Below are 24,292 nucleotides of genomic sequence, written 5' to 3' on the forward strand. Positions count from 1 at the left end.
CCCTGCTTCATGTTGCAAAGCCCTTGGCAACCAGGGGCAAAGGTCGCTGGGGTTTGACCAACTGGGGCTGAGGGGCAGTCATGGCTGCCCTTCAGGCTTTGAATTTTTTTTTAAATTAAAAGCTGCTACAAAGTTACATGACATCCTCCTAAGCCCCCAGAGGATTGTAACACCACTACAAAAGGCCACCAGCGTTTTTTTGGACAAGATGAAAACTGTCTGATACCAATCATCTTCTTGAAAACTCCACGGCAAGTGCATTAGCTACGATTATGTCATTTATAGGTTGAGAAGCATATTGTCTACTGGTGTGGAAAGTCTTGCTAATTTTTTTTAACTTAATTTGTGGTGGCACAATAGTGAAGTAAAAGGGTCTAATTTCCCTGTGAAAAATGAAAGACAATGGCAGAGAGGGCCATGAGTAATTATTTCATTATTTGTTAGAGACAAATGCTAGAAAAACCACAGAAGTCACCATTTCTAAAATGAAATTAGCACTGCTAATGTAGTTATGACTAACTGGAATTATTACAGGATTGTTTGATTTCCTCGGCTATAGAACATGCAGTATTATTTTCGTTCTGCCTATTGATCCATTTTAAAAGGTATCTTTTTTTCCCCCTACCCAAGTCCCACTGGACCAACAAGCCTGTAACTATTAATAAAAAGAATAGGATTTCTGGATACTACTGAGAGTATTGAGCATATAAATAGCTAAAGGAAAAAGGAATTGAATGCTGTGGACTTTTGTTTCAATGAAATAGTGGGTGCCTTCTGTGATAAGACTCTGCCACTCCAGAGAAGTTCCTGATATTGGGGAGAAGGGTTGATTGTATCTGCGAAGCTGGCAACCCCACTCACAAAGTTCCAAGTGAGAACAGACTCAGCAGTAACATCCACTCCAAACCATCAGGTAAGCCCAGATTACATTTCAACATGTGTACAACTCTCTAGGGTGCAGTACATTTACAGCTGCCTTTCATTCACATATTTTTTTAATTCAAAACTACTCACAATTCTAAGCAAATTCCCATTCATGAAGTCCGTCCATAACATGACCCCCCGTTTTTTTTTTACATATACATTTTAAAAAACGAATATATAAAAATCCTTATTTTGCTGGAATGCTTTCAAATTTTTCACATTTTACATGATCATTGCATTTATTGACTTCCTTAATTATTTTGAAAGGCATGGTTTCTATTGACATGTCGTGCAATAGCATAAAAGGCTAGATCACTTTTCCATTGGTCTGACACTTCTCCCTGTCTAGGCTTTGGAGTTTAAAGTTCATGACAGTCCCACCAGTAGAAACCCCAAGGCTCACATTTCCTGGTAATCAACTGGAAACGTCCCCTGTTGGCCATGCTAAGATTCCTTAAACAGGGTCATCCTGTGTTTATTCTCCTTCTGCCCCACCCCCACAATGAAACAAGATAGCCCCCATATTTCTAATGTATCAAGGGATACCACTTTTTCTCACAAGTTTAAATAGGACAAGCATATATACTCACTCTCAGCATAAAGTATATCTAAATAATGTATTTTCTATTCTAGTGGATTTTTAAAAAAATATTTTGTTAAAGTCTTTGGGACTCCATCTTGTTTATCTCCCACAGATAAACACGTGTTCCCCCTACGCTTTAGGCTGTGTCAGAAAGGGAAAGAATATAAAATCAATGCTTGAATTCTTTTATTCCAAACTTTGGAATTTTTATTCCAAATTTCCCTTTAGCCCTCCCAAGTAGTGCTGACTGACTCTCCTGGTGACAGGGGATTTTTTTTTTTTTTTTGTCTGAGCCCCCTGCAGTTGTGGAGTGTGGAGCAAAACGTGGGCATTGGGGTGGGAGTCGGGAAAAGGCCACAGCACACTGGCGCTCCAGCAAAGCCAAATCACATCTCCTCTGGCCACTGACATCCTTTCCTTGGTACATATCATCCCCCAGAGGAGCAGCCAAAGCTATTCCACTCTGCAATCATCAACCCTGGCTTGTCAGCCTTGGGGAAGGTCACTTTATTCATAAAAATGCCTCTTTGAGTTTCTAAAAAAAAAAAAAAAAAAGTTGTAGCACCATGGTGATCTTTATTCAAAGGAAAAAAAAAAAAAAAGATCTGGTGTGCACTGCCCAGTCACCAAAAAAAATTAGAGGCACTCACACATACACACCCCCACCAAACATAGTTTGCTCTGTTTTCACACTTGCTCTGTATTAGCATTCCTGCACCCAACTCGCCTCCTGGAAAAAAAAGGCTTCTTTTACAGAATACAAGTTTGCTGTCAAGAATGCTTTAAGACAGTCATATTTTTTAAAAAACCCAGTGTCTCAACCTTTTAGAAGCCTGTTCATTTATATACTCCTAGAGGAAATGGTGTAATATTATATCTATTCTTAATACCTCCCCTCTGGACCTGACATGGTGACATGATGCCCTGCATGATCATCTTACAGTCCTGAATGAGAAGGCATAAATATTGTATAGGAGAGTGAAACCCTCCCGGGCCTGGCCATCACTGGCTGCATCTGCCACTATTCTTCCTTGTCCATATACCATCCACACAGTGTGCTAACGGAAGTGAGCTCTTAGAGGAGAATGCACAGGAGCTGAGGAACCACTGGTGTCACTACGAAAATTTGGCATTTTCACCTGGAGTCCATTTAATTTGGAAGGGGTGAGAGAAGTCAAGGGCAAGGGCCGGGGGTGGGGTGAGGGAGGCAGCAACTAGTTTATTCAGTCCCCCCAACCCCAAGTTGTTGTTTAGAATTCAGACTGAAGGAAAGAAAACAAAAATCTGACATCTGCCAAAAACCAATAACAAGTCCCTTCTTAGGATGAGCAGTTAGGTGGATCTCTGGTGTTCCAAGACCCTGATGTTTTCTGTGACAGGTGACGGGAGGAGACTGTGCTATAATGTCAAAAGCATCGCCAGGAGGAACAGTAGGATTGCCAAAAGGCGGCTGGGTATCCTTGGTGTTTGTGCCGCGTTCTCGCCGCGGGATGGCTCGGCTGACTCATGTACGGTGTCATCTGTTCAAATAGAAAGCACACATTCCAATGAGATTTCACATCCTTAATAACTCTCTTGCAGCAGCCTGCTGTTAACAGACCTCGCCACCCTCTGCAAAGTAGGGTAATGAACCTTGTGCCACCATTGACTTTCATGTCTGCATAATCACTCATTATTTACAGCAAACAAAGGAGAGGCAGAGAAAATCGGACTTTCTTGGCAATATTAATACTTTCCTTTAAAACTGAGGGGAGAAATTGTGCATACACTATAACTTTCGCTATGGGAGTTACTTTGGTTTGCTAGCAGTCAGACTTGTCTTGCACAAACTTGAAATACCCAATATATGTTTTAAATCTAAGATGCCACAGGGAGGAAAGTAACGTGTTGGAGAGCGTAGGGGAAAGAGGCAGTTATGTTGGCATATTAGTGGTTAACCAGAATGGGCTGTTCATTTTCCTCTCTTTAGTCATTTCATAGGATTAGTGTTGAATGCTTTGTTGGCGGGTGCGGAGGTGAATTTTCAAATATAAAAAATTAAATGCCAAAACAACAGCATTTTAAATAAACTATATGTAATGCCCAGTAAACTTCAATAAACTGGTACCCACTGGTTTTCCTTCAATTAGGAATCAATTATGCTACTATTTCCATTATTGGCCCTGTATCTCCAGGATTAAATTACTTGAACTTGACTATTTTTATTTTTATCAGGCTGAAGCTTGGCACATAAATTATCAGCATGGATGCAAATTTTCTTCTAAATAAAATGGATTAAGTGAGTTAAGCTTCTTTTATTTAGCTATAAAGTGTTCTACGAGGCTGCCTCTGACTTTGGATAGCCTCCCTGATCTGCATGATTAACAGGCTTAACTTTGAAATGGGAACTTTGCAGTAATTAGTGCCCAAAGATAGATGGCGGCTTGCCCGTGAGCGAACCGTGCTATTTTGTAGCATGGCCCATCTTCTTCCTTCCACCTGGTCTCACTCGTGCTTTTAGATTAAATGACCTCTGAATGACTTGCTCCTGGGGCCAATAGTGGTCCTCTGTGCAGATTTTCAGCATCCTGTAGGAGCTCAGCAATTGCCAACTGGGATTCACTCAGTGGTCAGAGAGAATGATAGGTAATAAGTGAGACTCTAGTGTGACTATTCCCAATTATGTAGATCTCAAAAGATAATCCCCAAGTATCCCTGAAAGGCTCACCTTGAGCCCCTTAATGGGTTAACTATCCATTATTTAAAATTCATTTATATTTTCCTACTACATGACACATCACAATAAGGACACTTTTTCTTGCTGGGCAGAGTCACAATCACAATGGATGTCTCTGCTCATCACATCCATTCCTCTTGTAAAACTAAGAAAGACGTTTTCTCAGCTGGGCATCTTTTGCCCCTAGATCTCTGATCACATTAGCCTGTCCTCATGTAGATGCTACTGCATCTAACATGCTCCCCTTTCCTGGACCTTAGAAAATCTAGATGGAGTGGTTTTAGCTTAGGAAAATGTTAGGAAGCAAGAATGGGAAGATAAATGATGAAGAGAAAAATGTGTGTAGTCCTGCACAGGATAGCCAAGTACTTGCAGACCCTCCTTTTCTTCGCTCTTTTTCAGCCTTGCAAATGTATTTTGCAGTTAATAGGGGGTAGAAGACCCTTAATATCCCTGGAATTAAAATTCAAATAACTTCCCCAAGAGCACCAAAATGGTGTCAATCAAAACAATGGAGTACTGCAAGAACTACAAACATGGAGGATTCCATAGAACTTTTTTTTTTAAAAACTAATGTACTGGAGATTGAACCCAGAGGCATTCTACCACTAAGTTATATCCCCAGCCCTTTTAACTTTTAAATTTTGAGACAAGGTCTTGCTAAGCTGCCGAGGCTGCCCTCAAACTTGTGATCCTTCTGCCTCAGCCACCCGAGTTGCTGGGATTATAGGTGTGTGCCACCACACCCAACCAGAGTTCATTTGAAAATATTACTTATACACCTGAAATTATATGTGTTCTTCTCCATGTTATTCTTACTAACACATTACCTAATCTCTGCATAGTTTGGAACCAAAGCAGCTCTTATGTACTCAGTGTGAGCATGAAGGTGACCCTTTCACTGCTTCCTGTCCCTTCCAGGTGCTCAGCAAAGCCTAGTCATTACTTGAGGCCCACTCAGCACAAGACATGGTAAAAGGGCCTCACAGGAAAATTGAGAGGAAGGCTTTCATGTTTCATCTAAAGTGAAGCATGAGGCTTAATGTGCCTTTCAGTCCTCTCATCACGGACAATCTGTGGACTTAGCCCTTTTATAAGCAACCAATGAATGTACACCATCCTGCCCCGAAAAGGGAAAAACCCATTTTCTTGAGGCATCATGATTCTTTTCTTATTCCTGCAACATGATGTTCTGCAGTGAAGATTCTACAAAGCATCCTTTGATTAAAATAGAGGCTCAATGATGGGATACTCTATGGCTCCAAAGGGTGAAATGAGAAACTGGCTATTCTTTGGGTAAATCTGAGCAATTTTAGAATTCTAAGGAAGAATTCATAAGCAAAATCTATCCTAATGGAAATTACACCTAATTTCTAAATGTGGGAGAATTTCTAACATATAACAGTGAGCATTATTTGGAAGAAGAAAATGTTCCTCTTCAGAAGCCAAATCAAGTCTTGTCTCCTGGCTACAGGATTCCACCACACAGGGGTTTCAATGGTTAACTGAGAGAACACTAGCGATATTTTGGAGCATGTAATGTGGCATATGTCTGCCCTGAGATCATCCTGCATCCCTGATGATAGGAAACTGGCAGGCAAAGTGTTGCAAGCAAACAACAAAGACAAATACATTCCAAAGATAGGTGAATTAGTACATATTGTTGAGAACATGCAGTGGAATCCTTTCAGACTTGCTGGATTCAGAAAGCCTACATCAACATCCGGGGCTGGTGAACATCCATTCGCTCAACCAGTTAACACAGTGGTGAATTGCTCTGAGGCTGAATTTTGTAAGGTATAAGGTTACACCCTCAAATTTGTTATTGTATTCATACTACCAAGGACTGTGGCTCAACCTTTTCTCACCTTTTTAATGAAGATGCTCACTGGCAAGCAAATACAGTTACAACTATCTCAAGGAACTGCAAGCATACCTACACTGTACTTCCCACCACCCAAGCATGTGTATGCACATGCATACACTCTCTCAACTATACTCTTAAATGTTTACAAACTTTCATCAGTTACGTGCTTATAGATTTGAAGCTGTTACAAATTTTTAATGATCACTGAAAACTTATTTCCCCGAATTCTGACAGTGAAATATGCTCATGTATGAAAGTGTCTTAATGTCTCACATGTTATCATTAGTTGAATTCAAGGGTAATTTTCCTAATAGCAGAATAGTCCTCAGTATACCTCTTCTTTACCAGAGAAAAGCATGCCGTATGTGGGTTTCTAAACAGCCTCTTGCTCTCTAAATAGGCAATGTCAGTTTACCTGGAAATGACATGATGGTAAAGATATGTCTTCATTCTGCATGTGTATCAAGAAACAATCCCAGGCAACTTTTATTTATAACATACCTAACTCTTCTAGTTACCTTTATTCTTATTACCAAACTCAGGAGAGCAAAATCTTCCTTATGAACATCTATACCTCTAGAAATGATAAAGAATAATAATTTTATTTACATATGTATATATTGGAGCCAAGAGTTCTGAATATGAAACGATCTAACTAGCTGTGTGGCCTGGACAGGTCTTCTCAGTCATAAGAGAAACAATGTAGACTTTATAGTTTTTTTTTAAAGAAATAATTTATTTGTTGTATTGGGATTGAACCCAGGAGTACTTTACCACTGAGCTACATCCCCAGCCCATTTTTATTTTCAAACAGGGTCTTGTTAAGTTACCCAGGCTAGCCTCACATTTGCAGTCCTCCTACCTAAGCCTCCCCAAGTAGCTGGGGTCACAGGTGTGTGCCATGACACCCAATAACTCTATATTCTTTAAGACATCCCATTTGACTTGCAGCTCCTATGATGACCCACATCCTTGAGCTTGTGAAGAGACTGGTACCTTGAAAGTCACAGTAATGCTTCCAGATTTCTAGGACACAATTAAAATGTCTCTGAGTCAGCACTCATTCCTTGCAACTTTCTAAAGCAGCTACCTGATCCCTGGGGAGCTACTAAGACCTCTGAAAGCTCATTGTACACACCTCTTGTTTGTGCTTTGGGTGAGATGCCTGCCTTAGAAAAACAAGAATGCTTGGAGGGAAAAAAAAAAAAAAAACCCTAACTCTTCCTGTCAGTTACAATGTGAAAGCTATTGTATGTCCTGAGGCACTGCATTTACTCAGGGTAAGTTTCCCTAAGGCTCATTGACTGTGTTATCCCAGTAACAATACTCAGTGGATAAAGTGGACCTGAGGCTCCTTTAATTTCTATAACAATAAGAAAAAAAAAAGTCTTACCACAAAAAATACAGAAAAGAAACAAGAAAAAAAATTCTCCATTTGCATAAGGGGACTCAAATCTCTTTGTGAAGTGGAAATATTTTTATTTCCCTTCAGCTTTGAGATGATGGGAGATGGGTAAAGAAAGGCATCATGATCTTCAGTAGGAGAGGGGAGGAAAAGATACTACTATATGGGAAGGACAGCAATGAGCTGGGAATAGAGGGCCACTACCTTTCAAAAAGAATCTAGCTGCATTTGATGGCCAAATTGAATTTATAACCAAATGGATAGTTTATAGGTTTACATTATCCACAGTATACTACAGCGTAAATACTTAAATGAGCGTTCTTGTGGGCTTTATTTTCTTTCACAGGGCTGGGATAGTTTGAAACTGTGAAACTGAGTACTAGAAAAAATTTATCTTTAAGTCTTATTTTGCCTCAGCAATCAAAGATCATATTTTGCTCAACAGGCTACGGTGTACATTTGTGAGAGCAGCAGGTGTGTGAATCTGTGGTGGAAACATGATTATACTTCTCCAGACAAATGCTATTGACAACAACAGCACAAACAATATTGGAATAAAATGAAGTTTTTTAGATCAGTTTCATGAGGTATGTGATTTTCTAGGGAAAACTAAATACACTGAATTGGTTGCTCTTTTGTTCAATAGTCCTACTACTTTTAGCCACAGATTTGGATATCAAAATGAAAATTTTATAAACACATACAATGGAAATGTTTTTTGTCTTATATGAAAACAGATTTTTTAATATTCACAGTGATTCACCAGCATGCTCTGAGGATATGGCAAAAGGCAGTGAGATTTTAGCATTCTGATGGGGCTTCATATTAGGATACTGCATTAAATAAAACCCATGTCCAAAAAAGAAAAGCGATATTTAATCTAACATGCATTACACAAAGATAACTGGAGGAATGAAGTAGAATATAAGTAATATTAGCATTGGTAGCAATGGGCAAAAGCAGAACAATCGTAACATGCAAACATGCAGGAGGAAGAAAGGAAAAAAAAAAGGGCTGAAGCACCGGAGAGATAGATGCATTTGTTAAAAGAGATTCTCTAAGCATACTAACCTGCTGGTTCTAATGAATTTTCTACTTTGTCGTTAACATCGAAAACACGATCATGAACACCTATAGTTTTCATACAGCTATCTATAACAAAAATAGAGATAACAGCCAAATATGTTAGTGAAGATACCCTTAAACTCCCATTTCTCTTTTTTTTCTTTCTCTCTATTTTTCCTTTTATTTATGTCAAGATTGTTTTACAATCAATGGCATGTATCCGAATGCCAATATTGTTCCCATTAGCTGTGCACGTACAACAATCTAAGAAACAACAAGTTAGCAACTGCTGTGTACTTAAATAAAAGCATCATGAAGAATGATGAGAAAAAATATGATGAAAACTAAAACATGGATGTTGATATACGAAACAGATACCACACGAGATTTAACAGTAAAAAAAAAAAAAAAAAAAAAAAAAAAAACTTTTACCGCCGTGAACCAGACCACACGATAAAGCATGCGCAGTGAAGGCACCCTCTGAAGCTCAATCTAGGAAACTTACTTGTTGGTCTCACAAAGACTTTGAGTTTTAGGCAGGACCTTCTTCCATTATCTGGGATTGCAGAGGCTGTGGTGAGAGAGGGCAAGAGAGAGAGGAGACAACGACAACTGATTACTTACAACAAATTATACTTTTCAGATGGATCTAACTGCTACAGAGGAGTTTACTTTCACATCCCACATTTCAATACAATAAAGAATCATGCAAGAATGTGGGTCATCTATGAAAAAATATTTTGGACTTTCATTTCAAAGGCATTTCCATTTAACTTGATCTGTTACGAATTTTCTCTAAATCAAGAGGATAATACCAGAGCCCTCTTGCTTTAGGGGCTGCTCCTCCTCAGCTGCAGGAAGAGAGGCTCACCAGAGGCTGGGGGTGAAAGTGCTGGGGAAAGTGCTGGCAAAAACCAGTATCTGATAGTCAGAAAGGCAGACTTAAACATGACCAATTTCTGTTGGGGAAAGCAGAGCTTTGTCTGTCCTGAAAGCTTGTCTGTCAGTGCTTTGCAGGTAATTCAATTAGAGGTTTTATTCAGAACTTGGCTCCACTTTCTATATGACTAACCCAAGCCCAGCAACTTCCATCATGCTATTATAAGTACAATATGCTATTGAGAAAGTACTATGTTGCAACGGCACATTTATTTTTTAAAAAGTGTGCAACAGAGAAGGATGGAATTAATAAAGTGGACTTACCAAAACATGACAACATGTTTCAAGTTATAAATCATTTGAGGAAGAAACTTTCTTCTCCTCTTCAAGATAATAAGATTGTAAACTTTCTCTGGGTTTGAAAGATTATCTCCCTGCAGTACTCACAGCTGAATGTCAAAGGGATTTCCAAGGGTGGCAAGACCCTTAACAACCACATGTGTTTACTAATGCATTCTAGAAATGACATAAATTACTGAAATGAGTGCTGCATACTTTCCTCCCTATGTGCTTGCTTCAAGTGGTTTCTTTGTTCCGAAAAGGCAGATGACATCAATCAAAACACACATGGCTTAAAATTAGTGTGGTAATAGCTAAAGTGACAAAGAGAGGGCCAGCGCTGTCTTCTCTCTTTTTATTTTTATGGTATTGTTCATGGGGAATCCCAGAAAACAAATGAACACAGAAGTTTACTTTGCAGGTAAGAGGATTCAAGATGTAAATTCCAAACCAATTTTACATGAATTTCCTCATGGAACTACAGATCCATGAAACCATGCTATAGGAAAACTTATAAATTAAGGACCTAAAACCTCAAGCTGTAAAGGACCCCCAGTGTCACTATTCAACACCTGTTGAAACTCTTTATTTTAGGACAAAAGTATGGAGAAAAGATGTTTTCCACCCTCCCCACCTCCTCTGGATCCTCTGACAAGCAGTTAAGAAGTGCTAACAGCTGGCTTTGCTGTAGGCTTTCATTAAATCAAAGTCGGAAAAACTCCCTCTACTGACATTTACAGTAACTAGTGTGTTATTTAGGGCACAATATTTGCACTCTGTGGTTTGATCCAGGAAATGGTGTCCTTCCTGTGGACCCCAACTGCAAATGTGCATGTCACAAACACAGTGCACATAGGTGACTCCAATTCATTAAGAAAACCATGGGTTCTTAAATGACTACATGTCTTACTCACGAGAGGTAGTGTGGAAAAGCAAAAAATGGATATTTGCACTGCTGTTCTATAGGTTTTTGAGTGGAGAGGAACTCACTTTAAGCCTCTGAACTTGATTCACCATAAGTAGCTGATTTTACGCGATATTGCAAGATAAATAGACTCAAAGCAGGATTAACTGTTTAATTGCTTTTGTGAAGAGCTTTTTGGATTTAGTACTGGTCTTTCAGATTTCTCTTAAGTAGAAATAAATCCAGGACATAAAAATTATTGTAGGTTGTATTGGAATAACTAAATAGTAACAATTGATGAGACATCCAGGAAAAAACTAAGGGTTCTCTCACCAGCTCGTAAGAAGCGACATGAGCCTTTGCTACTAGATAAATTACATTCCCAAATTATCAGATATGTTTCACATAAAATGTAAAACAGAAACCTCTCTTCCCTACCAGTCTTCCTACTATTATTTCCTAACACCAGAAAAGCTCAGACAATGATAGTGTGATCGATGCTTCATGATACTGTTTGACTATAGCATTCTAATCCTTAGAAAAATTTATGAGCAGAGACTATTAACATACAATTGGTATGTGAGTGCATGTACAGACTACATTAACATGGACTGACTCCACAATCTCTGCTCATGAGACTGTGCGCTCATGCCCTGAACACCAAGCCCTCAGAGCCAAATTGAGAAGTGTGCTTTGTTAGGTCAGTGTAACTTTAGTTCCTTACATACCACATCTAAAAACAAAACCAAAAATATTTAAAAAGATAAAAAAATTCCATATTGCGGAAAATCCTTTTATCTATATCCCTTTATCCATTTCTTACACAAGGTTTTAGAATGTGAGCATGCAGCTTCACCACATGTTCAAGGTCTGTTCACCCCATCCTCCTTAGCTGACAGTGCAGGATGCCTTTATGTCACTTGAAATACAGACGACTAATTATCAGTAATATTTGAAGATATGCAATAATACAAAAGTGCTTTATGAGTCGCAAGTAAACTAAAGGCAGAGGATTGAGCATTAAAAGCACAAAATAATACAAGAATTGAAACATGTACTATATGCCTTCAGGTAAGCTTTGAAAAGAAAAATTTTCAGGATCACTTATGAGTAAATGGCAAAACTAAGGATGCCTGGCTTTTGTTAGGAGCTAGGTAATATTAATCCCCATGACTCTAGAGAAATACCACTTTATAACATTCACCTTAAAGTGACCAATATTATCTTTATCTTAGTTAGAAGAAATTTTATATATAGTTTCATATATATATATATATATATATATATATATGCAATGTCTTCTGTTGCTTTCCTTAGAAAATTAACAGTCAACATTAAAAACTGATAGTGAATACTTATCAAATGCATTATGTATTACTGCAGCTTCATCCATCATTTCAAATACTTTTAAAATTCCTACTATGAGCCTGCTTCTTCATTAAATGCTGGGGATGCTAAGACAAACTGATCTTGCCTTTTTTTTGTTTTGTTTTCAAAGAGAGAGAGAAAGAGAGAGAGAGAGAGAATTTTAAAAAAATATTTTTCACTTTTCATTGGACACAACATCTTTATTTTATTTTTATGTGGTGCTGAGGATCAAACCCAGCGCCCCATCCATGCATGCCAGGCAAGCGAGTTATTGCTTGAGCCACATCCCTAGCCCCCTGATCTTGCCTTTGTATTGTGCTTATTCCAGCTGGTGCATAAATGTGAGGACATCTAGAATGATCCACATGAGAACTGAGGCTTACATGAAGAGCTAGCACAATTTTCAGTAGGGAGCGATAGCTTTATCTTGGAGTGTGAAGGTGTGTGGCAGACTCGCTCACCAGAGGAATTTTGTCAGAAGTTTCGTAGGGTCTCTGGAAACTGACCAAGAGCAACTACAACAAAATAATTACAACATTTTACCCCTAAATTCCCAGGTCAAAGCTCCAACAACTAAATAGAAGTGTTAACCTGCAATCAGTGAAGAAAACCTAAACCTGCATTCTTTTTATAAAGAGACATGGATTTTCTAATAGAGATTTTCAAATTAAAATGAGAAATGTCTTAAACAGTTGCCATGAAATCCAGATTCATATCCCTTTACTCACTGCTGAAAATGCACATTTGGCGTCAGGAAGTTGGGGGTAAGGATACGGGGGCCATTAAAACAAGCAAAAGCTCCCATTCCATTATCTTAATAGCAACTTTATAAATCAATCCATAGGTCCCCTTCCCCCTAATGAGCTGCAAAGTACCAAACAAAACTGTGCAGCACATAATGAAATACAAGCTGGGGGCCCTCCAGTTCTGTGTTTAGAGTACCATGCTTATAAGGCCATGAGGGCCCCTTATCTTCACTCTGTTCCATGACCTCATACAGGGGCCCTAACTTGAGTCATTCCCCAAAAATCATTCCCTTGGTGTCCTGGGCTCAGGTGAGTTTAGCATAGCACTTAGCCAATGTGGAGCAAAGGAGGGACCTATGCTTAAAAAACTATATTCAGGATTTCAAATATATACTGTATTCACACCATTTTGGACATAGCAAGAGAACACTGTTGTTGTAGTTAGCTTGTTGTAGTTAGCTTCTGACATGGCTCCTAGTGATCCCCACCTCCTTGTACTCAAGCCTTTCTGTAATCCCTCCCCTCAAGACGGGGCTGAACTTAGTAACTTCTTCTGAGAACACAGCCCAAGTTAAAGAGTATCACCTCTGTGATGAGACTGCAAAAGTTTGTGACTTCCTTCTTGCTAAAACTTGATCTTTTGCTCATGAAGCAAGGTACCATACTGTGAGATTCTCAATGCAGAGGCCCATGCAGCTAGAAACTGAGCGAGACTTCCAGCCCTAAGCATGCAAGGAAGTCCTGGCTTAGAAAGCAACAACTCACAAGGAATTGTATCTGGCTAACCATAATGTGAGACAGAGTGAATCCTCAGCTGGACCTTGAGATGACTGTTATTGTTGTTTTTTTTTTTTTTTTTGGAGAGACCAATGTTCTCAGCAAAGTGGAACCTGGACTCCTGACCCATAGAAATTCTGAAATAATGTTGTTTTAGCCACAAGCTTTGGGGGTAATTTTTTCAAGACCTGGCTGGTGCAATGCAGTATACAAACAAATGTATGTCATCATTGATTTCACACAGCTGCCTTTAGACTGAAGGACTAAGACACTGCAGCATTTTCTCCTGATGGGCAGCCATGTCCTTGTTCCCATGGAGCAGTGCACTCCTTACACTGGGGCCATGCCTAAACAACCAGATCCCTTACTAGTTTATATTTCAGGCTACTGTTACAAGTCCACTTAAAATAGCCTGTAAGAGAGGTAATTATAAACTGCTGTTGAAGAAATACTACAAGACACATCTATTTGTTCTCACTCCAGCATTTAAAAACTGTTTTTCATTTTCCTTCTCATGCAACTTGGTTTGTTTTTGCTAATGTAATCAACCTGTGCTGTTCCTTGCAATTAACATGATGTCTCACTTTAACTCTGAATTGCTGGGTAAACCTAAGTGGGATCTGATACAAAATATGAACTTCAGTCATAAGAGAAAATGCTTTTCCTCAGATCTGTGAAATGGGATATAAAGTTGAGCTTTAACTGAAAGAATTTCAAAGTTAAAAATTTTAAAGTTAAAATAAGTTAAACTTTTCTTACTATCCAAACCTCCTATCAATTATCTTCTTCATAGGCCATCAAACGAAGTATGTGACTTTAGAAGTTCCACAATAATTAAAGTATCAAATATTCTTCTTCATAAAGAAGCTAAAGTTTGGCAGGAGAGAGGTAGGACTCTCATTTCCTACTTCTTTCACATTTTCAGGCCCAATACAGTGCTCATTAGTCAACTTGAACATTTCTGTCTAACCTTATTCAGCCTCCAATCTTAATTCCAAAGGCCAAAATCCCTCTCCTTTTCTGTGTCCCATGTCAATCTGGGTACTTTGAGAAGTTTTATTTTTAAAAACAGCCACTTTCTTCTTTGTAAAGAAACGAGTGTGTGTGAGCATTAAAAATGCAGTTTTCCATTATGTTTGCCACAGGCAATATTTCTCAATTTGAGCAAGTCAAAAGAAAAGATAGGTTATTAGTTGTTAGCAGAACCCAGTTTTTTCCCCCTCTAGGTTTTTCATGCAGTTTAACATACAACACAAATATATTCAAATTAGGCAGGTGAAAGCAGAATTAAGCATTAATATTTCTTTCACAGTAAATGCTGGAAAAGTAAAGCCCATTTAAATACAGAGCAGTATTGCAAATGTCTCCTAGAATTTAATGAATCAATAAAATCCATTTTGTGTATATGGGCGAAGGGTGGGGAAAAGAAGTGGTGGGAATGGGATAGAGAGTAACCAAAGCCATATGGACTTCTTAGAAAATGGTTACCAGATTTGCAGAAAAATTCTTAAAACAAAAGTTAGGCCTCTTCTTAGTGAAGAATACCCAGGCAATAATTTACAACTGACTGCTTGATTTTTTTTTTTTTAAGCACCACAAGACTTGATTTTCATATTAAGAATAAAATCACCAGTTATATTGGACCACATTACACCATTCTACCTATTGAGATGTAAAAGTCACATGGAGTTTTTTTTTTTCTTTTCTTTTCTTGTTTGTTTTTGTGGTGCTCAAGATAGAACACAGGGCCTTGCATGTGTTACAGCAAGTTCTCTACCACTAAGCTGCACCCCAGCCCAGAAGTCATGTGTTTTAATCACTGGCTCATGCCTTAGGTGTATGGAGTTTGCATCCACAGGAGCTGGTTAAATTTGCCCACACATTTTACCTCTTACAGCCAGCAGTATCCCAAGACTTAAATCATTGGCAGGTTAAGGTCAAAGCCCCAGTTGTAAAAATTAAAAAGGAGGTTATTAAGTATGGAGGCCTTGGAGAAATTAAAAATACCATGTAAATATTAGATACTTTGATATGGCTCTGGGGATGTTTCTTTTAAAAAAACTAGAAAAGGGAAAGGGATGTATTTCCCACAATATAACAAGAAGGGTGGAAAAATGTACTCCCCAAGCTAAAACTTGTTTTCAACACTAGGGGACTGTAACGGGGAACAAAAAATTAGAGTAAAGTTCAGGGCAAGGGAGGTAAAATAAGTTCCAGCTGGGCAGCCTCAGAAAAAAGAGAAATTGGGAGGTACCACCCATCCCAACCATTGCTCCCCCAATGACTCTGCCGCCTTAGGCGAATTCTCACTGCAAATGCTAACTTCAGTATTATTTAAATTCTAGCAGCTAAGTCTCAGTAGATCAATTACTTTTTTTTAGCAACCTCAAACAAATGGCTGAGGACAAGTTTCTTTCTACCAATTTCTGGAAATAAACAAATAGAACATCATCATGCTTATGTACACATTTATTTGAAATATGAGCGAACTTTTACTGACTTTTAAAAGCTTAGTGATGATAAACCTGTTTCCACTGAAGAAGGGTATCAAAATCTACTGAATTATGAGCAGAAAACAACGTTGATTTTGGAGGATTATTTTAAACTGTCCCTTATAAGAAGGCTTTCTGATTCTTTCTTAGGAAAATTTAAGACAGTTTAAATAAATCTCAGTGTGTGATTCAAGACTTGACCTCCTTCTTCAATGAATGGGGAAATCCAGTCCACTCACAGAGATAACACTTAGATCTCATTTAAATTAAAAAAAAAAACTAAACATATTATTAGGCATTTTATTATTTAGAAAATATCCCCAAATATCTTTGAACAGTTAGAAAAAAAAATGTTTCCTCTTATCAAATATTCTCTGAGGCCTGGCCTTGCCTGAGGACACACTGTTTAAGTCTGTGCAAAGTCTTCAGATGGTTCTTCTGGTCTGTGGTGATTTTGGCAAACCTGCTGTACTAGATAAGTATTATCTGACAAAACAACAACAACAACAACAACAAAAAGGATAAGCAGAACCATTCACTTAGAAAAATCCTTCTTCACTGGAAGCCACATAATGAAAGTAATGACAGCAAAAATAAAAGCTCAGATAAAAGGTAAAAGTCCTAGAATCTCACAAGAGGAACAATTTGTATTATCCCTCCTCCTCCGGCTCCTTGAGCAGCTCTGTATGGTATGCCATCAGGTGACTCTAAGGAGAGCTACAGAGCCCCCATTATTCATTTGTACCGTAACAACAGAAACAATGTTTTTACCATACAGCACTCAGGCAGCAGAAGAGCAAAATACTAATAAATCATCAAGTTAATGAAATTCAAAGAAACTCCTAGAAAAATGTTAATTTTTTCTAGCCTTTCACTATCCCCATTATCCTTAACCTCCTTGGGGAGGGTGCTTGGAAGAGACATGGTTAGTTGTTTGAGTGCAAGCATAATGATGCTCTCGACTCTCTCCTCGGTTCATTTATCATGACTTATTTTGTATCTTTGAATCAGCTGCTTAACCTACTACCTATGCTTGTTTTGCTGTGAGCCTCCTGTTCTCAAAACAAATTTTAAGTGTCACCTATTTAAGAGGAGCTGTAAAATTGCATAGTGCACTTGGAATCTCAGGTGATAGATCCCTAGAGATCTCAAATATTATTTCACTACCATACAGATTGATATCATCACTCTGTACTTATTCCTCCCTCTGGTAGGGATTTCCTGAAGCAAGGGCCCAGCTAGGGCTTCTTAAGTCTCCAATTCTGAGTACAACTATGTAGAAGAGGGAGGGGACAGGACTGGATAGCAGTGTTAAAAAAAGTTATTTGTCATTCATGAAGAAAACCAGACAAATGTGACCCTTTGTAGTTTACATTTTGAAAGAAGGTCTCCTTATGTTGCCCAGAGTGGCCTTGAACTCTTGATCTTAAGAGATCCTCCTGCCTCAGCCTCCTGAGAAGCTGGAACTACAGGTGCGTGGCACCATGTCTGACTCTATAGCCTAAATTTTAAAAACTGAATACTACTGTAGATTCATTTGTTAGTGTTTGGGGGGTGTTTCAGTCAGGTGTTTTTTTTTTTTTTTTAAATTGTTTTTGCTGTGACCAATAGACCTGACAAAAAAAAAAAACAACTAAGAGGAGGAGACATTTATTTTAGCTCAGTTTCAGAGGTTTTAGTCTGTAGACTGGCAACTCCATTGCTCTGGGCCTGATGTGAGGCAGAACATCATAGTGGAAAGGCATGGAGGAGCAAAGCAACTTAGAACACAGTATGGGGAGGTCAAAATTATAACCCCAGGGCCATGCCCCCAGTGAAGTACCTTCAGTAGCCACACCTTACCTGCTACCATTACCACCCAGTTAATCCAGACCATTGGATCAATTCATTGATTAGTTTATACCTCTCATAAACTAATCTTTTCACATCTGAAAATTATTGCATTGTTTCATACATTAGCTTTTAGGGGATACCTCATTTCTAAACTGTAAGGATGGGGGAGAGGGGGGATGATGAAGGTGTTCATGTGAGGCTTGTGTGCTGAGTCTGAGGCAGGTGCTTGGAGAATTAGAAAGGGTATTGGAGGACCCTCATTCTTTTGAAAATCTTGCTAAGATTCTGTGGGTTGTGTTTTAAATACATTTTAAGAGTGTGAGCATGCTATAAAATTGAAGCAAAGGTAGACCAAAATAAAGACATGAATTCTACAGAGAAGCAACCAGGCTGGCCAATGAGACTCCCTTTGCAGCTTCACGGCTTGACCCACTACAGCAATGGCACTGAGCAGACATGACTGTGTACCCTAACATGTCCACAAACACTCTGCTGCTATAGTATAAATGGTTCTTATTTCACTCTTCTGTGTTCCTTTGCATAAATGTAGATAAGTATTTATGCAAATCAATGATTCATTTAGTTGTTTTTCTTAATCAGTAGGCTACATTCTCCCCCATGTCAATCATTTCTGGTGAAATATAAGTATCTAGGCAGGAGTACCCGTTAGTTTGGGGTAAAGACTCCCAATGGAATTCTAGAGGTATGAACAAATTAATGTCTTCTCTTTAGCAGGCTCAATTTTATCAAAGAGACAACTGTTTAGGTACCAGGACTGTATACTTCATTTCACACCAAAAAGCTTTCTTTGATGGGTTTTATGTTGACAGAGTGAGTAAAATCTTAGGGACTAAACTCTAGTTTACTGTGATTGTTTCTGAGTAGGACAACTTTTCAGTAAAGTTGATGTCTGTGCATTCCTGTCCATCACCCTACAGCATGATAGACAGGGTCTTTCATAATCTGATCCCAACTGTGATTTCTTTTTTCTCTCCCACCTTCAATACACATTAATAGTTAGTCCCAACAATATTACCTTCCAGAACCTCCTGGAAAGTCTTCTTTTTAATATCCTGTGACCTTTGCTTTGCCTCTCAAATTCCAGCTCTCTCCAGTCACTTGAGATATGTCCCCTTTCTCCAATGCACTACCCTCTCCTGAATTCTTACAGCATCTGTTTCTATCTCCTTCATAGCAAGTGCATCATTCTGTTTTGTTTTAGAATTGGCTATTACTTCTTATCTCTGTTACTACAGTTGCAAGAACAGGAGCCATGCTGGTTTCTTGAGTTCTTGGTGCTGGGAGTCTATTGCTTTGTTCATAACAGGTGTTTGATAAATATTTGAAGAATGAGAATAGAAATTAAGAAAAATATGTCCAATGTAGAGTGATTTGTGGGCCAGCTATGAACCAAAACTCAGGAATAGAACAAAAAAGAAAAATGAAGAGGGGGTAACGGTAAATGCCAAATAAATTAAGAACAAAAGAAATTTCTTTTTTTCTAGAAAGCTCCTCTCCCTTTGCTGCAGTTTCTTTCTTATAGAATGACCTTGGAGAACTTTGTCTAATAGACAAAGTCCAAGAGACATAAAAAATCAAGTAGGTAGTATTTTAATATCTGTGTGGTTCCAAGAAATAAGAAGTGAAGGGAATGAGGGAGTCTTTATAACCAAAGATACACAGACTCTGAACAAATGATAGCCTAGGTAAGGGGTTGCAGACCCCTCCAGTGACCAATTAAAAAAAAAAAAAACAGTCAAGGTAAAGCTAGAATCCAGGTGATTAGGGGCTTCTGAAGTAATAATAAAATAAAGTAGCACTGGGCAATGAGGACCACAGGTGAGGGTGATGTCATCCTGGCTGCAATGCTAGTCCTTAAGAGGCCCAGACAAGTCAGGGCACCTTAGACATTACATGAGACTGTAATTGTGTTGAGGAACATAACTATCCTTCAACTACAGCAGACTTTTAAAAGCTAACTATAGGCATCTTTAAGAGAATTAAAACCACAGATCTAGTATTTCTTATGTAAGAAAAAACATCTGTGAAGTGGAACTTCAATACTTTGAAAGTGTAGGATAACTTTGGCCAATTCGAGTAACAGATCGGACATGTAATTCCAATTTAAAATATGTAATGGAAAAATTGATTTGGTCTTGTGACAAAGTGAAATCTGGTTTACATGTAGTTTCGGAACATTTAAGAGAACTAAAGCTTCATATTTTTAAGTTTAATTTATTATGATGACATGAATTAATTAAATACTTGGAAATATTGTACAGTCAGACAAGTGATATATTTAAAAAGGATAGAGAATATATTTTCAAAGGACAGAGAACATATTAAATCTTTAAGTTCAATGTAAAATGGTTAAAGAAATTAACTGTGATTATAAATGAAGCCAAATATTTACATTGACTAGTTTTGTAGATAGATTGAGATGTATAAGCCAATTTGAATTGGCTAGATTTGCAATTTTTAGGAAGAATTATTTTAAAAATTTGTTAATTTGAGAAAGTGAAATATCAAATTTTAAAACAAAAGTAATCTTCTAAGTAAACTTTTTTGTGGACAAAAGCCACTCTTCTGTGCCTTAGAAGTTTAAGGGATTTTGCCTGATTTCAAGAGGGGGCTCAAATGCAGTTTTCTCAGAGAAAGCTCCCAGGATCAGCCACCTGAAAGCTGTTTCCATATCTTTCTGTCACCACATCCAGTGCTCTATAGGTCCTAGTGTAATTGACAGTTATAGATTTGCTCATTTCCTGGTTTACTGTCTATTTCCCAATTAAGTTGTAAACTCTTTAAAAAAGAAAAAAAATTTTAATTACACCACAGTGTTTCTCAAACTGAACATAGCGCTTTGTGAGAAAGCAGGCAACCAAACGATCTTTTTGAAGGAATGAAAAAAGAATAATCTGAAAACTGAGTTAAACCAGAGATAGTTAGGGCCGTATAGTACAGGAAATAACCAAAGTTACCAATGTGTTCTAGGACCTGTGATCTTCACTGATTGATCTGCTATGTTTTTCACTTTCTGTGACTATTACTTTTATATTTCCTCTCGCAAATGCACAGAGCAATCTTACCGGTAGCTAGATGAAAACTTGGCCCACTTTATTGCTGCTGCAAACTTTTGGAGAGATTTATTTACTATTTGATTTGCCAAAAACCATAGTTTAGCAAGCAGGTAATGCACAGATGGTAGCAATATGGATAATAATAGGTTGATGAATTATAACTTTAACATAAAACATATTAAATAAATCAATGGTGTATTTTTAGGAGCTTCTAGTGTTTGAAGTCTGAAGAATGAAAAAAAGGATAACCATCCCTTTAATATACGTTTCTGTTTTCAATGTTTTTATTTTTCATGAAAATCTTAAAAAAAGAGTAATAAAAACAAGTATCCTATCCATTAGCCATGATGGATAGCCATGATGTGCTATTAAGTTTTAAGCCAATTGTTTAATACCAATGTGCTATTTAAATTTTAAGGAATCATTTATATTTCTATGATGACTCTCCATGTCATATAAATAAGACTTATTACATTCTTTGGCATGCGGGGCGGGATTCATTCTATTTTTCCTGTGCTTAGTGGAAGAAAACTCTTGGGTCAACTTATCTTTTTAATCTAAGAAGTCTCAGCTGAAATTGGCTTTGAAGTTCACTAATTACAAAACTCAACAGGGGTTTTTCCTTATTTGGTGTAACTCATATTTCTATTCATTAACCCCAGTTTTAAAAAAAAAAGATTAAAAAGTCTGAATAGGAACAAACTTAAAAGTCTAAAGAACAGCCTCTCTCCTGTGACACCTTTAGACACTTGCAGTGCAAACTTTGCTCCCAGGATCTAATTCCACATCTTCTGTGGCTGGAGGAAGGGGAGGTAAAGTTTATGTTTTGAAGTTCCCAACTACACAGTGCTTCAGGGAGATGAGAAATCAGTAAATGCTTTCCAGTCTGTACACTGGGAAAATTTATGTCAACCTGAGTTACAAGGAAATCGGCATTCTGAAGGGCAATCCTGCTCAATGCTCTTCGCAGGGCCAAGCCACTGGGTTCAGATGCTTTCATTCTGGTGAAAAGATCATTACCAGGCGGCTCCGGGGAACTTGGCCCTCCTGTAAGTGTGTTCCTTTGTTATGAATATGGAACAGATGGAGCCAAATCTATCTGCTCTGTAGGAACAAAAACACTTACAACCCAGCTCTCTCTATTAAAGACTCTACTTAGCTCCTTTATACCATTGGCTTTCTGTGCACTGCTGTGAGGTTTTGACTTTATAGAAAAAGGCACTTCATAAAAGCAACAGTTCTTACTCTTAAACCAAAGTGGCCTAAGAACTAAAGAAGATGAATACATGGTTTCACCCACAGGACTCCTTGGAGATATGCAGATATTCAATTAGCAGTGTGCCATGTGTGCATGTGTGTGTGTGTAGGAGAAAGACTGTACTCAATTCTGGTAAATGTCTGCATTAAAACAACATGAAAATATAGAGAACAGAGAGGAGAGCGATGAAGATGTCATGTTTCTCATTACAAGGATGGCATCTAATTGCTCTAGCATAATAAAATGCCAGGATTTAATTTTGTATATATGTCTGTAAGGCTAGCAAGGGCTGTCTTGAACAAAAAATATGACTATGCACAACAACATCATGCGGGTAAACATAATTAGTAATTAGGACCATGCCACAAAACAAAGGCTGTATGATGTGTCTTCACTATGAAAAATAGTAATAATTACTTTCAGTATCATGCCAATTTGCTTTTATAACCTGAAAGATACAAACACTGCAGGTAAAACCAAAGCATGCACTTATTTATTAGGCTGATGAGCTAAAAGACATCCAGAGGCCATCCCTACAATGTGCTGTTGCCAAGACATGTGTGTTGGCAGATAGCTAGGTGAGTGTCACAGGCTTCTGGGTGTGGATGCACCACTGCATGTGCACCTCCCATTGATAGCAACAGGGGGAAAGGAGTGTCTGCCTCATTTCATTACATTTATTATACTGATACATTTAAAGTCTGGCTGCCTCTTCGGAGATAATTGAAAAAAGAAATTCTGTGGCAGGATGCTTTGATTCTGACTAAATCAAGTCTTCGGGCAAATTTCCTCCTGCCAGTGGAAGCACAGCTTGCCTGAAGTCGTAACCTTTGTTGGAGGAAAGGAACTGGCCTTGAAGCAGATCATGAAGCAGATGTTTTATGCCAAATCAGAGTCTAGGGATACGGGGGCTACTGCAAATAAAACTCTTCTTCTGTCTGTTCAATCATTTCAATTCCCTGCAGTGTGAAATATGAACTTGCCAACAAATGGCCAGCGTGCTGTGCCTCGCAGCAGGGGGAGAAAGTGCCACAGCTGTGCCAGAGACTGGAGAACTCGAGACGCGCGTGACATGTTCATTAGTCCCCTGTATGGCCAGGGCCTGCACCAGGCCAGTCTCCAGAGCCATCCACGGGGAAGCTGGCAGAGTGTTTACTATGCCCAAAAGAGTTAAAGACACAATTTCCACAGAAATGAGATGCAAACTTGTAGTGATCTCTCTGGTGACCCCAGGAGGTTGGTCTTTAAAAGAACGGATCTTCTCTGGGCACAAATGGGTAGAAAAAATTATGTCCGCCAGTGCTTTCAGCCTTTCCCCCTGACTTTATTAAGCAGTCTGCTCTGTGAGCAGTAAAAAAAATAAAATAACAAAATAGACTTTAAGCCTCTAAGAGAGACTGAAATGGTCGCATGTAAGAGCTAAGATGTTCCTTCTGTGTATCAGAAAGATAGATTTGTGAGAACTGCCCGGCTCACTTGTTGCAGGCAAATGTAACCCTGGTTCCTTCCAGTGTACTGGCCTTCTAGTTCATTCCACATTACAGCTCTGCAATGATAAAACCAGTTCATTTATCTAAATTAAGGTAAAATTAGACCAACAAGTTTCAACTGGACATCTTTTGCAACATATAGAACATGCATAGTCACACGTACTCCTAATAGCTGTAATCTTAGATTGTGAATATACTATATTCAATTCTATTGTGAGATTTTTCAAAGATTATTCACATACTTTCTAGTGCCACATTTTAATCATGAGCTCCCTAAATAGAAGTCATTTGCATCTGTAAACATTTCCTTGCAGTAGTATTTAGCAGTATATTCTCTTTGTACAGAGCTATTTTAAAAAGAAAATAAACCTTAATATGGAACAACAATCAAGCATGAGCATTAAAAGGTAAATGAGAGGCCAGTGAAATCCTCTAACCCCTTTATGTAATTTCTGAAAAATGTTTGAAGTTTCTCAATTTTAAAATAGCCCAGAATCGTATGGTTTATTTTAGATGACAGATTATAGGAATACTAGCCATATAATCCAACTCATAACCTAAATCATAAG

At 38.2% G+C, this 24,292-nt stretch overlaps 1 protein-coding gene across 2 annotated transcripts in view; it reads right to left on the minus strand.

Annotated features, from left to right (window-relative positions):
• Positions 1-2,905: 2,905 nt before the first annotated feature.
• Positions 2,906-24,292, minus strand: part of Efna5 (ephrin A5) — a 269,600-nt gene continuing 248,213 nt past the window's right edge. The window contains exons 3-5 of one of the 2 annotated variants that reach the window (XM_026391307.2): positions 9,066-9,131; positions 8,567-8,647; positions 2,906-3,027 (exon numbers count right to left, since the gene is read on the minus strand). In XM_026391307.2, the coding sequence (XP_026247092.1) occupies positions 2,906-3,027; positions 8,567-8,647; positions 9,066-9,131 (269 nt within the window). The remainder of the gene's footprint in view (positions 3,028-8,566; positions 8,648-9,065; positions 9,132-24,292) is intronic. The other variant, XM_026391308.2, reaches the window with a different exon arrangement.

Source organism: Urocitellus parryii, chromosome 1 (genome assembly GCF_045843805.1).
Source record: "Urocitellus parryii isolate mUroPar1 chromosome 1, mUroPar1.hap1, whole genome shotgun sequence".
NCBI classification, from domain to species: domain Eukaryota; kingdom Metazoa; phylum Chordata; class Mammalia; order Rodentia; family Sciuridae; genus Urocitellus; species Urocitellus parryii.